We start from the raw sequence: 14879 nt of genomic DNA, 5'->3' as shown, positions 1-14879 counted from the left end.
GCCGCCTCCTACACCGATGCCACCTACATTATACTTATTAACCCCTAATCTGCCGTCCCGACACCGCCGCCACTTAAATAAAAGTTATTAACCCCTATCCCGCCGCTCCCGGAGCCCACTGCAACTAACTAAAGGTATTAAACCCTAAACCCCTGGCCTCCCACATCACTACCACTTACTAAACCTATTAACCCCTAAACCTCCAGCCCCCCACATCACCATAAACTAAATTAAACTATTAACCCCTAAACCCCCGCTAACTTTATATTAAATATTACCTCATCCCTATCTTATAATAAATTTAAACTTACCTTTAGAATTAAATAAAACTATATTAAACTATTAATTAATCTACCCTATTATACTATATTACAATAAACTATATTAAACTATAAATTAACCTACCCTAACTATTATACTAAATTACATTAAACTATATTAAACTATTAATTAATCTACCCTAACTATTATACTCAAATTGTATTAAACTATATTAAACTATTAATTAACCTACCCTAACTATTATACTAAAATTACATTAAACTAACAATTAAATTAACTATATTATATATTTAAACACCTAACCCTATTCAAATTATTTAAATCTACTATTAAAAATTAATAAGTTACAAAAAACTAACAACTAAAAAAAACAACACTAAGTTACACAAATTAAAAAATAAATTATCAAAGATTTAAACTAATTACACCTATCTAAGGGCCCTATGAAAATAAAAAAGCCCCCCAAAATAAAAAACCCTAGCCTACAATAAACTACAAATAGCCCTTAAAAGGGCCTTTTGCGGGGCATTGCTCCAAAGAAATCAGCTCTTTTACCTGTAAATAAAAAATACAAATACCACCCCAACAGTAAAACCCACCACCAACACAACCAACCCCCACAAATAAAAACATAACTAAAAAAACCTAAGCTCCCCATTGCCCTGAAAAGGGCATTTGGATGGGCATTGCCCTTAAAAGGGCATTTAGCTCTATTGCAGCTCAAACCCTAAGCTAAAAATAAAACCCACCCAATACACCCTTAAAAAATCCTAACACTAACCCATGAATATTCACTTACAGTTTTGAACATCCGACATCCATCCTCCAAGAAGCCGGCAGAAGTCTTCATTGAAGCCAGGAGAAGTCGGTCTTCATCCAAGCAGCCGAAGGCTTCATCCAAGCCTGCAGAAGTCTTCACCCAGACGGCATCTTCTATCTTCATCCATCCGGCGAGCAGCAGGTCCATCTTCAAGACATCCGGCGCGGAGCATCCTCTTCTTCCGATGACTAAAGACGAATGAAGGTTCCTTTAAGTGATGTCATCCAAGATGGCGTCCCTTAGATTCTGATTGGCTGATAGAATTCTATCAGCCAATCGGAATTAAGGTTGAAAAAATCCAATTGGCTGATGCAATCAGCCAATAGGATTGAACTTCAATCCTATTGGCTGATCCAATCAGCCAATAGGATTGAGCCCACATTCTATTGGATGTTAGGCGATGTCAGGCGAGCGTATTGCTGCCGGCAAATGCAGCACAGTTGACGGCTTGATAAATAGGCCCCATGTCTCAGTAGACCAACACCTTGTTTGCTGTAGTTGTTTTTCGGTGGCCAATCTCCAACTGTATCACAATTTCTCCAGTAGTCAGAAAAAAATGAGGAATAAATCTTTGATAGGTGAGCTGGAGTGCAGTTCTTTCACTGTGACTGGCTGCTACGCACATATGCAGCCTCTGACTGGATATAATGCAAGCTACAGTGCAATAATAAAATGTTTTTACACATTATACAATTTTATTTTCCTTTAATTCTGAAGGGCAGATCTACCAACAGCTTGAAGTTACAAGTATTTTTAAAGGGATGGTAAATCAGCATTTCAAAAATGTAAGGATTTGCCATCACTACAAATAAAGGCCATCTTCATTCATTAGTTTAAAAAAAACTGATGAAAAGGTGCCTTTATTTTGCAGCAGCTTCACTGCTTAGCTAAACGGCTCTGCCGACTCACAGCACTGCTCATTTGTTTTCAGTGAGGTGACGTTTCCACCTCTTAGCCAATAGCTGTGCGGGCCATTTGGAATTATGCTGTAGGCACGCTCAGCTATTGGCTAACAGGGGGAAACGTCACCTCATTGAAAAAATGGGCAATGCCATGGGCCACCAGAGCCACCAGGCTTAGCAGTGAAGCCGCAGCAAAATAAAGACACCTTTTCATCCATTTATTTTTAAACTGATGAATGAAGGTAGCCTTTATTTTTAGTGATAGTAAATCCTAGCGTTTTTGAAACGCTAGGCATTACCATCACTTTAAGTGTCAGTTGAACAGATATTTCCTCACCAAGTTCTGCGGTTTTGAATTTCTCATCCCGAGGAGTTTGTATGAAAGATGTTAGCGCAGAAGATTCCACACTGTTCAACAAAGAGTTAACAACTACCCTGAGTTCAGAAGAGCTTATGTTGGACAAAGAGGAGGAATCCCTGAGGATATTGGAGACATTCTCTGTTAGATTCTGAAAAAAAAAAAAAAAATAGTAGTAGAAATAGAAGGATCCATATCAGTTCTTTTTAATGACTTGATAAAAACTAGGAGACAAAACATAGTCAGGGGATTTTAGTGAATATGAATGCAAATGAAAAGTAAGTCAGAAGGAAGTCAATAGATATGTGCATGGCGAAAAAATTTGGTTCGGTTCGGATCGATTCAGATTTTTTCGAATTTCAGATCGGATCGATTTGAATTCGGAAAAATTTGAATCAATTCGGTTCGGATTCGTTTCGGATTCATTCGGATTCGAATAAATTCGGTTCGGTTCAGAAATTCGGAATTTCGGTAAGTGTTAGGTGGGATTAGACTAGTATTATGTACTGTATATTAGGTGTAACCCATAGCAGAGTGATATAACCTAATATACTGTACAATACTAGTGTAATCCATGGCCATCCGAATCTACTGAATAAATCTGAATAAATCCGAACTAATTTGGATTTGTTCGGTAGATTCGGCACTATTTTAATTCGGAAATTCGGATCAATACGAATCCCGAATTTTACGAATTCGGCTGAATTTCAGAATCGATCCGAAATGAATCGCACATGTCTAGAAGTCAAGAAAGTGACTTTAAATACCAGGCATTAAATGATATAGTAATAGTTTCAGGTCATACATTTTCTGAATTTTCACTGCACCTGACCTGTCTAATCTTATTTTATTTTTTTTAATAAACATCTAATTATTTCTCTCTCATTGGGATATTTCCCATACTCTGTCTATTAGGTTATCTCCTTAGTGACATGTGTTTTCTTAAATCACTGTCTAATGGTTTTGTCAATTAATTCCCACTGTCTTACCTGCAGACTGATAAACTCTGTCTGATTTCCTTGGCAGGATGAATTCCAAAGCTTTAAAACTGAATTCAGATGTAAGCAAAATGGGTTCTGGTATATGAGGAAGAAAATATATAATAGGTAAATATACTGCCAAATAAAACTCACAATATTATCTCTCAATAGATCATTTAAAGAGACATAAACATACAAAAAAGAAAATTATCTAAAGTGTTAGCATGTTATTTTATAAATATTGCTTCCATACTAATCATGTGTTTATCCCCTGCAAAGTGGTTAAATACATAGTTCAAGTCAGCTTCAAAGCATCAATGTACTACTGGAGCTAGATGAACATACCTGCTGAGCCAATACCAGAGGCATATGTGTGTAGCCACCAATCACCAACTTGCTCCCAGTAGTGTATTGCTTCTCATGAGCCTATCTACATCTCAGAAGCACAATAGAGATTTTCCTAAGTCTGTCTGCCAGTAATACATTTAAATATAAAAGAATAGCTGAAGCCCAGGCTGTGCTAAAAGGCTTCTGGTTAGCGCGTCCGACAGTGCAGGACTCAGGAAGGTGCACTAAAATTAGTCTTTTCTGTTCACTGCACTAAGGGTAGAGCTATTCTTGACCTAGACATCACAAGTCACCCTGCAGGTGTTTTGCACCAAGACCTATGGGGAAGCTGTTAAATAGTCCTTACTATCGTCAGTTTGAGCTTGGTTATTCTTTATGAAAAGCTCTTGCTACAGTAAGTATGTGTTTGGTTATTCTTTATGAAAGTTCTTGCTAACGTCAGTTTGTGCTTGGTTATTCTTTATAAAAGTCCTTGCTAACGTCAGTTTGTGCTTGGTTAGTCTTTATAAAAGCCCTTGCTATAGTCAGTTTGTGCTTGGTTATTCTTTATAAAAGCTCTTGCTAACGTCAGTTTGTACTTGGGTATACTTTATAAAAGGTCTTGCTATCGTCAGTTTATGCTTGGTTATTCTTTATAATATTCCTTGCTAACCTCAGTTTGTGCTTGGTTATTCTTTATAAAAGGTCTTGCTATTGTCAGTTTGTGCTTGGTTATTCTTTATAAAAGTCCTTGCTAAGTCAGTCTGTGCTTGGTTATTCTTTATGAAAGTCCTTGCTAAGTCAGTTTGTGCTTGGTTATTCTTTATGAAAGTCCTTGCTAACGTCAGTTTGTGCTTGGTTATTCTTTATGAAAGTCCTTGCTAAGTCAGTTTGTGCTTGGTTATTCTTTATGAAAGTCCTTGCTATCATCAGTTTGTGATTGGTAGAGCTATTCTTGACCTAGACATCACAAGTCACCCTGCAGGTGTTTTGCACCAAGACCTATGGGGGAGCTGTTAAAAAGCCCTTGCTAATGTCAGTTTGTGCTTTATAAAAGTCCTTGCTAACGTCAGTTTGTGCTTGGTTATTCTTTATGAAAGTCCTTGCTAACGTCAGTTTGTGCTTGGTTATTCTTTATGAAAGTCCTTGCTATCATCAGTTTGTGCTTGGTTGTTCTTTATAAAATTCCTTGCTAAACTCAGTTTGTGCTTGGTTATTCTTTATAAAAGGTCTTGCTATTGTCAGTTTGTGCTTGGGTATTCTTTATAAAAGTCCTTGCTAAGTCAGTTTGTGCTTGGTTATTCTTTATGAAAGTCCTTGCTAAGTCAGTTTGTGCTTGGTTATTCTTTATGAAAGTCCTTGCTATCATCAGTTTGTACTTGCAGTTACTCTTTATAAAAGCCCTTTCTATAGTCAGTTTGTGCTTGGTTTTTCTTTATAAAAGTCCTTGCTAACGTCAGTTTGTGCTTAGTTATTATTTATAAAAGCTCCTGCTAACGTCAGTTTGTGCTGTTTATTCTTTATAAAAGCTCCTGCTAACATCAGTTTGTGCTTGGTTATTCTTTATGAAAGTCCTTGCTACAGTCAGTTTGTGCTTGGTTATTCTTTATGAAAGGTCTTGCGTTCTTGTTTCGGGCCTGCAACTTTGATCCTGACCCTGCCTTATTTCTTGGTTTGTGCTCTTTGGCTCACCCTTGCCTGTGCCTTGAACTGTGGACTGATTACCTTGTTTCTGACCTAAAGAACTGTACTATGGACGAATCTTTTGATTATCCCGTTTGCTGTGACATCTGGTTTCTGACTGCTTATCTGTTGCTTTACCCTGATCTGACATCTGACTACACTTCAGTTCATCACCTAACCCCTGGCGTTTGCTGTTTTCATCTGGGAGCTGATTCAAGTCTGTTCCAGCCCTTGGCTTGCAACACATCCTCAAAGGTGGTTGCAGCAAGCAAATAAGGTAACTACCTATTTACTTTATACTAGGTATGCTTTTCAACAAAGGACGACAAAAGAACAAAGTAACTTGATAATAGAAGTATTTAGGGGTACTTTGTTTAGTGCTGGATACACCTTATCACCAATAAGTATTCTAAACCTCATCTGGAGCAGAGCATTGCACTTGATACGAGATCTTGGGAACAGATTGTCAGACCACACAAATTAAGTATAACAACTATACTGTTTATTGACCGCCCACAATTCGGTTATATAGTATACATCACATACATTTTAAATAGACACAATGGCCCCTATTTAACAAAGGTCTTGTGGACCTGATCCGACAGTGCAGATCAGGTCCGCAAGACCACGCTGAATGTGGAGAGCAATACGCTCTCTGTATTCAGCATTACCCCATCAGCTCACAGGGTTATGGAGCAGCGGTCTTTGTGACCGCTGCTTCATAACTGCTGTTTCTGGCGAGTCTGAAGACTCGCCAGAAACACGGGCCGTCAAGCTCCTTTCGGAGCTTGATAGATAGGCCCCAGAGAGTCTTCATACACGCCCCCTAATTACAAAATACTCAGTGGAAAATAACAGCTCTTGAGACATGAAATTGTTTATGTAAACTTAAGATATTCATCCTTGGTGGAAGATAAGAAGAAATATGGTGAGACCATGTTGATACTAACAAGTTATTCCACAAGAACAATTGTCAGTAGACCAAGGTTGAGAATAATAAAAGCAAAATAAGTTGAGAAAAACAATAGTTCAATCCGATTGGCTGATTAAATCAACCAATCTGATTTTTCCTACCTTAATTCCGATTGGCTAATAGAATCCTATCAGCCAATCGGAATTCGAGGGACGCCATCTTGGATGACGTCATTTAAAGGACCAGTCATTCGACGGGTAGTCATCGGCCTAGAAGGAAGTTCCGCGCCGGAGGTCTTCAAGATGGAGCCGTTCCTCGTCGGATGGATGAAGATAGAAAATGCCGCTTGGATGAAAATATCTGCCGGTCCGGATGTCCTCTTCTGCCCAGATAGGATGAAGACTTCTGCCGGTCCGGATGTCCTCTTCTGCCCCATCGGATGACCATTGGTGCCCGGCTGGGTGAAGACGGCTCAAGGTAGGGTTATCTTCAATGGGGTAGTGTTAGGTTTTTTTAAGGGGGGATCGGGTGGGTTTTAGAGTAGGGGTGTGTGGGTGGTGGGTTGTAATGTTGGGGGGGTATTGTATTTTTATTTTCAGGTAAAAGAGCTGATTACTTTGGGGCAATGCCCCGCAAAAAGCCCTTTTAAGGGCTGGTAAAAGAGCTGATTACTTTGGGGCAATGCCCCGCAAAAGGCCATTTTAAGGGCTATTTGTAATTTAGTGTAGGGTAGGGAATTTTATTAGTTTGGGGGGCTTTTTTATTTTATTAGGGGGATTAGATTAGGTGTAATTAGTTAGTTTAAAATATTGTAATTTCTTTTTTATTTTCTGTAATTTAGTGGGTTTTTTTTCGTAATTTAGTATTTAATTTAATTGTATTTAATTGTAGGTAGTTTAGGTAATTAATTTAATAATAGAGTAGTGTTAGGTGTAATTGTAACTTAGGTTAGGGTTTATTTTACATGTACTTTTGTATTTATTTTAGCTAGGTAGTTATTAAATAGTTAATAACTATTTAATAACTATTGTGCCTAGTTAAAATAAATACAAACTTGCCTGTAAAATAAAAATAAATCCTAAAATAGCTACAATGTAACTATTAGTTATATTGTAGCTATATTAGGGTTTATTTTATAGGTAAGTATTTAGTTTTAAATAGGAATAATTTATTTAATTATAGTAATTTTATTTAGATTTATTAAAAATATATTTAAGTTAGGGGGGGTGTTAGGGTTAGACTTAGGTTTAGGGGTTAATACATTTAATATAGTTTTTTTTGTCACAACATTTAATATAGTAGCAGCGACGTTGGGGGCGGCAGATTAGGAGTTAATAATTGTAGGTAGGTGGCAAAGATGTTAGGGACAGCAGATTAGGGGTTAATAACAAATTTTATAGTGTTTGCAAGGCGGGAGTGCGGCGGTTTAGGGGTTAATACATTTATTATAGTGGCAGCGATGTCCTGTCGGCAGATTAGGGTTTAATAATTGTAGTTAGGTGGCAGCGACATTGGGGACGGCAGATTAGGGGTTAATAAATATAATGTAGGTGTCGGCGATGTTAGGGGCAGCAGATTAGGGGTTCATAGGTATAATGTAGGAGGCGGCGGTGTCCGGAGCGGCAGATTAGTGGTTAATAATATAATGCAGGTGGCGAGGATGTCGGGGGCAGCAGATTAGGGGTTAATAATTGTAGTTAGATGGTGGCGATGTTGGGGGCGGCAGATTAGTGATTAATAAATATAATGTAGGTGTCGGCGATGTTAGGGGCAGCAGATTAGGGGTTCATAGGTATAATGTAGGTGGCGGCGATGTCCGGTCGCAGATTAGGGGTTAAATAATTTTATTATAGTGTTTGCGATTTGGGAGGGCCTCGGTTTAGGGGTTAATAGGTAGTTTATGGGTGTTAGTGTACTTTTTAGCACTTTAGTTAAGAGCTTTATGTTCCGGCGTTAGCCCATAAAACTCTTAACTACTGACTTTTATATGCGGTAGGAGTCTTGGAGGTAGAGACTGTACCGCTCACTTCTTCCTTGACTTGTAATACCAGCGTTAGGAAAATCCCATTAAAAAGAAAGGATACGCAATTGATGTAAGGGGATTTGCGGTTTGGAAAAGTCACGGAAGAAAAGTGAGCGGTATACCTGTACCTGCCAGACTCGTAATACCAGCGGGTGTTAAAAAGCAGCATTAGGACCCCTTAACGCTGCTTTTTAAGGCTAACGCCAAACTCGTAATCTAGCCAATATTTTTTTTGAGCGCGGGATAGATGTTGCGTTACAGACTAAAATGCTTGCGGTATAGCTATACCGACACGACTCGCAATAGCTGCATTACTGCCTTTACGCTGAAATTGCCATTTTTTTTCAGCATTAAAAGCCGTAACGCAAAACTCGTAATCTAGGTGAATATTACTTACTACACTACAGGTTTATTTCTGAGTAAACAAGCTGAAATCAAATATATAAACAGTTGATAAAGTAATCAAATTTGCTGCTTAGTCTCATAGCTATACAGGCAGTTTAAAGTGATAATGGCGTTTGTATTTTAAAGGGATAGTCTAGTCAAAATTAAACTTTCATGATTCAGATAGAGCATGCAATTTTAAGCAACTTGAAAACTTAGGAGCCGGCCCATTTTTAGTTCTGTTCATTTAGTTCATTTTAGTTCATTTTTATGTCTAGTATTTACTGTAAATATTTCACATTCCAATGTTCTGCAGATAGCAGAATATTTTCCATGTATTTCTAAATAGATATTCCAATATATATATAAAAAAGTGGAAAAACCTACCTCACTCGCGCGCTAACCCAAACGCATATGAAAATATGTATGTTTCACATTCAAATGTTTTTCACATAGCAGAATATATTATTTTTATTCATAAATACACATTTCTACATATATATGATGCTAATTTCGTACAAAATATATCTATGCCTATTATATATATATATATATATATATATATATATATATATATATATATATATATATATATATATATACTGTATATATATAATATATATATATACTTGTAGCAAGGATGTGCACTCTCACTTTTACACAACTGCCAGGGTGCTAGTAGAAATTGATATGCAGGAACAAAAGACTTGCACTCACTGGACTTTTTGTATAATATTTACTTAACAAATGTGACGTTTCGAGGATAATGTATCCCCTTCTTCAGACAACACGTGAATAAAAAAAAAAGTTAATTTATAAACTTTAACAAACAAACCCCTCCCCCCAATTAGAACAAAAAAACACCAAACAAGTTGCTATGGTGACCTATGAGTCACAGTATAAAAATCATTGTGCTATTGCAGTAATAAAAGTTTTAAATGAGCCATCCCGGCCCCTAAACAAAGAGTGACTGCCCAGGTGATATGTAAAAGAACTGTGCTAGAAATGTACACCAATGTGGAGCTCACACAGCCCAAAAACGGAGTTATAGGACACCCTTAGTCACTAGATAAAATACTTTAATCTACAAATAAAGCAGACACAGAAATATAGCTTTAAGGAGGAGAGTATAGACTTACATAGTGGAGACATGTAGCCGATCGCTGCAAACCCTCATCCTGGCATCAGTAAACAACGCCGTGGTAAGGAATCCGGGACAACACCGGCCAATCACATGGGAGGCAATGAACCAATCACCAGAGTTGTGTACTGTTGTCATGGTGATGGATCGCACTGGACCATACATATAGTAACAGATATAGCCAGAACAACCAAGTGGCTAGAACAACCAAGTGGCTATAATTAGAGCAGGGACCACACACATATATACATATCGAACTGAGAGGCTATAATTAGAGCAGGGACCACACACAATATATACATAAAAATATCTGCCGGAATGGGGAGATCCCCAAGTAATCATACAAACCAAGGCAGAAACTTACATCATGAAAGACATGTATCTGATCGCTGCAAACTTTCATCCTGGCACCAGTAGACAATGCCGTGGCAAGGAATCCGGAATGACACAGCAGGTCACATGGGAGGCAATAGACCAATCACACGTATTGTGTATTGTTGTCATGGTGATAGTTCGCACCGAACCAAGCAAAGCATACATGTAGTATCTAGTATAGCCAGAACGGCCAAATAACAATTGATACTATTCTAGAGCGTATATTTAGAGCAGGACCCCAGCCAATCTTACAAACAAACACAAACATACAGACTCACGGGTATGCCACGTAATCACAACATTTCATTGCTGGAGTATGTACAGTTGCTATGGGGACCCCACACAGATATTAACAAATCGCCATGAAGTTAATCACATCTGTGAATTGGACCACATCCGCCAATGTACCTGCTAAAAATAGGAGATCACTCAAACCTGTAAGAAGGGAGGTGTTAGCATCTAGCAATCAATCGTATATTGTGCCAAAACGATTAAAGACAATCAAATTGGAATCAAAACTATACCTATAGTCCCAATATTAATCATGCAAAAGAAAGAAGTGAAAACATCCATCCTGGCACATGTTCATATAGATTTATCTCCACTAAGGCACAAATACATATAGCTCCCATTCAACATTACTTTTATACCAAGAGGGAGTGGTGAGAATCATTCATAAACACATATGTACTTAAAGATAGCAAATACCACTGGCCACCAGTAGAGAATAATGTAGACCTAGGGGACTACATACACCAGCAAACAGATAGTAAAAATTTATGACAATTGAATGATACATGGACTCTCCTGGTCAAACCCAATAGGTTCAGTAATATTGGCACACCACTGGCAGTACCTGCCAAACTGAAAAAATGTCTATAAGAAGCAGTGCCAGTCAAACATAGTGTTCAGTCCATTGGGTTGCAAGCCGAAAAATACACTTAGCTTCAATCTGTAGAAGAAGTGTGTCTCTATCACCCCCCCCCCCCCCCTAAGTGGGGGGACGTGATCTATTAATGTAAATCTCAAGTCGTGGAGTCCATGTCCTTTTTCCACAAAGTGCCTGGCCACAGGCTGGTCGCTGGATCCCTTTTTGAGAGATGTCCTAATGAATGACCTGTGGTTGGCGAGACGAGTTCTGGCGTCATCCGTGGTTTTACCAACATAGAACCGACCACAGCTGCAATTCAATAGGTAAACCACATGTGTGGTAGTGCAAGTCAGTACATGCCTGATCTTGTATCGCTGATTGTGATGGGGATGGCCAAAGGTGGCCCCTGGAATCATAGAGTTACAGGTGGTGCACCCCAAACACCTGTAACACCCCGGTTTCTTTTTATGTGACAACCAAGTCCCGGGTGTGTAGCAATGGATTGGGTCAGTCAGCATAAGAAGATCTTTCAGATTCTTGTCACGTTTAAATCCCACTCTGGGATGTTGCCAACTATTAAATGGGAGTGAGGGGTCACCTTGCACAATGTGCCAATGTTCTCTCAATGACTTTCCAAATTATCTAGTTGAGGGACTATAAATAGTCGTGAAAGTCATTCTTTGCTCATCTTTGCTCCTGGATGTAGTCAGTGCCGTGGTCTCAGCTGTCAATCTGCTCTGTTGAATCAGATGGGGATTGTATCCTCTTTGTATGAAACGTTGCTGCATTTCACTTAGTTGTTGATCTCTTCTGGCCACGTCACTATTGTTCCTAACAGCCCGACATAGTTGAGCTTTCGGGATTGCCTTAAGTAGTGCTGTTGGATGGTTACTAGTGGCATGTAGAATTGAATTTCTGTCAGTAGATTTTCTGAATAAAGAGGTTCCTAGTTGACCATTCTCCATTTTAAAGATGTTTAGGTCTAGAAACTCAATGCTGGAAGGGTCATGTTTCAGCTTGAATTTTACTGGGTTCGCAAGGGAGTTAAGATACGCAAACCATGATTCCAATTCAATTGCTGTACCACTCCAAATGATCAGCAAATCGTCTATGTACCGTCTGTAAAACAGTACTTCAGGTTTCTGGTATATCCCCATCACGGCTAGTTCATAATTCTCCATATAGATGTTGGCTAGTGAGGGGGCCACGTTCGATGCCATGGCCGTACCAGATATCTGTTGATGGTACTTGCCCTCAAAACTGAAATAGTTTAGCCATAAACTCAGATCCAGCAGTTTTATAAGGAAGTCCCTAGGTGGACCGACATAAGGATATTTGTCCAAAGCTTCTGACACATGCTGTTTCCCTGCTTCATGCGGGATGATCGTGTATAAACTGTTGACGTCTGCAGTAGCCAAGATGTACGGCTCTTCAATCGTGATGGTTTTTATTTCTTCGATAAGCTGCGTGGAATCCCTTAGGTAGGACCTCATATTCTTCATAAGTGGTTGTAAAAAGTGGCCACAAATATTGCTAACCTGGAGGTGATGGAGTTGCGAGCAGAGACGATGGGCCTATCAGGAGGCCTTTCCAAATCTTTATGAATTTTGGGAAGTGTGTACAGAATCGGACAGACTGGATGTTCAATCTTCAGAAACCTGACTGTTTCTTCATCAATCCAACCTTCATTATACCCTTCTTGTACAACCTGGTCAATTAGCAGTTGAAAACTCTTAGTAGGATCCCTGTTGAGTGCTTGGTAGGTCTCAGTGTCACTGAGTTGGTGGTTGATCTCTTCACTGTAGTATTTGTAGTTTAATAAAACCACCGCATCGCCCTTATCCGCGGTGCGGATTACGATGTCTGGATCCCTGGAAAGCGTTGTGATTGCTTCTTTTTCTTGTCTAGACAAATTGGTATGGTATCTATTAGACTCATACCCTCTCAGGTCCTGAGAGACCAATCTCATAAATGTCTTGATACTGGCGTTATTACTTGGAGGATCGAAAGAACTCTTTGTCTTAAACTTTTGTTTGTCTCCATCTGCAGAGTGATCTTTAAAGAACTCTTTTAGTCTCAACGACCGTTGGAATTTTTGGCAGTCAATGTAGTTGTTAAACTCATCTCCCTTGCCCGATGGGACAAAGCTTAGGCCTCTGTTCAAAACGCTTCTCTCTGCTACAGATAAGACTCGGTCACTGATATTCACCACTAAGTCCTCAAGGGGACTGGCGGTGGTTATTGTCTGGGCGGTAGTGGTGGCTTTCTCTCTCCAGCCTCCCCTGCGAATATGGGGCCTCCTCCTCGTCTTCATTGGCTGGCTCTGGTGGTGACCCCCTGAAAAACCTGATGACCAGATGGTTGGCCACCAGTTGCTCCACTAAGACCCTGTGATGCTTCTGTGTCAGATCCGGAGCTGCTATCAGCTGTTTGGAGAGACTGTTTTGTGTGGAATCTTTGTCTCCTACGTCTCTGGGGGAATGGTCTTCTATTGTCACCGCCACTAAGCCATCTGTACACCATTTTTTCTTTGTGGTCCTCACTTACTGTTTGCAATTTCCTATTTTTAAATTGCACCAGGGTATCTTTATATTCCTTAATCTGAGAGGCTAACTTGTCAAGCCACTGTTCTGAAGAGTCTTCAACCATTATAGACATCTTATCCCTTTCCCATTCCTGGATCTCCACTTTGATTCTGTCAAGTTGGTTCCTCACCTCCTCTGTGACCAAAAGAATGAGATCTAGGGAGCATTTGTTGAGTATTGCGCACCAGCGCTTACAAAACTCTGGGTTGTTGCATCCGATGGTAGGTTGATTGTGTATCCTAAAACCCCTTGGAATCATAAGCCTTCTATAATATTCTGACAAATAGACCCCATGTAATCTCAGGTCTGCCTCTTTCTTTTTTAATTTCAGCATTGCCAAATATATGGCCTGTGCTGTATTGCCACCAGTAGTCTCCTCCTCAGGGTTAAACATGATTCTGGCTGCGTCATCCTCCGTAAAAGTGAGGGTCTGTATGTTTTCCACATCAGTATCCATTATGAACTACCACAGTCCAGGCGTGGTGCTAGTTATAGTAGTGAGTGAACTGGAGTCTAATTAAGGAGAGGTCTCTTCCTTTGTGGGTGCAACAACAAAAGTAATACTTGTAGCAAGGATGTGCACTCTCACTTTTACACAACTGCCAGGGTGCTAGTAGAAATTTATATGCAGGAACAAAAGACTTGCACTCACTGGACTTTTTGTATAATATTTACTTAACAAATGTGACGTTTCGAGGATAATGTATCCCCTTCTTCAGACAACACGTGAATAAAAAAAACAGTGAATTTATAAAACTGCTGGATCTGAGTTTACGGATAAACTATTTCAGGTTTGAGGGCAAGTACCATCAACAGATATCTGGTACGGCCATGGGATAGAACGTGGATCCTCACTAGCAAACATCTATATGGAGAATTATGAACTATCTGTGATGAGGATATACCAGAAACCTGAAGTACTGTTTTACAGATGGTACATAGACGATTTGCTGATCATTTGGAGTGGTACAGCAATTGAATTGGAATCATGGTTTGCATATCTTAACTCCCTTGTGAACCCAGTAAAATTCAAGTTGAAACATGACCCTTCAAGCATTGAGTTTCTAGACCTAAACATCTTTAAAATGGAGAATGGTCAACTAGGAACCTCTTTATTCAGAAAATCTACTGACAGAAATTCAATTCTACATGCCACTAGTAACCATCCAACAGCACTACTTAAGGCAATCCCGAAAGCTCAACTATTTCGGGCTGTTAGGAACAATAGTGACGTT

General features: G+C 39.2%; 1 protein-coding gene across 3 annotated transcripts in view; it reads right to left on the bottom strand.

Moving 5' to 3' along the window:
• The window catches only part of LOC128662237 (adhesion G protein-coupled receptor E1), a 267881-nt gene that overhangs the window by 75487 nt on the left and 177515 nt on the right, over window positions 1-14879 (bottom strand). For all 3 annotated transcript variants that reach the window (XM_053716059.1, XM_053716061.1, XM_053716060.1), the window contains 2 exons: window positions 3352-3438; window positions 2342-2513 (listed from right to left, as the gene is read on the bottom strand). In XM_053716059.1, the coding sequence (XP_053572034.1) occupies window positions 2342-2513; window positions 3352-3438 (259 nt within the window). The remainder of the gene's footprint in view (window positions 1-2341; window positions 2514-3351; window positions 3439-14879) is intronic.

This window comes from Bombina bombina, chromosome 6 (genome assembly GCF_027579735.1).
Source record: "Bombina bombina isolate aBomBom1 chromosome 6, aBomBom1.pri, whole genome shotgun sequence".
Lineage (NCBI taxonomy): Eukaryota > Metazoa > Chordata > Amphibia > Anura > Bombinatoridae > Bombina > Bombina bombina.
The sequence above is the reverse complement of the archived record's forward strand: the minus strand, read 5'-3'. Positions and strand labels throughout refer to the sequence as shown.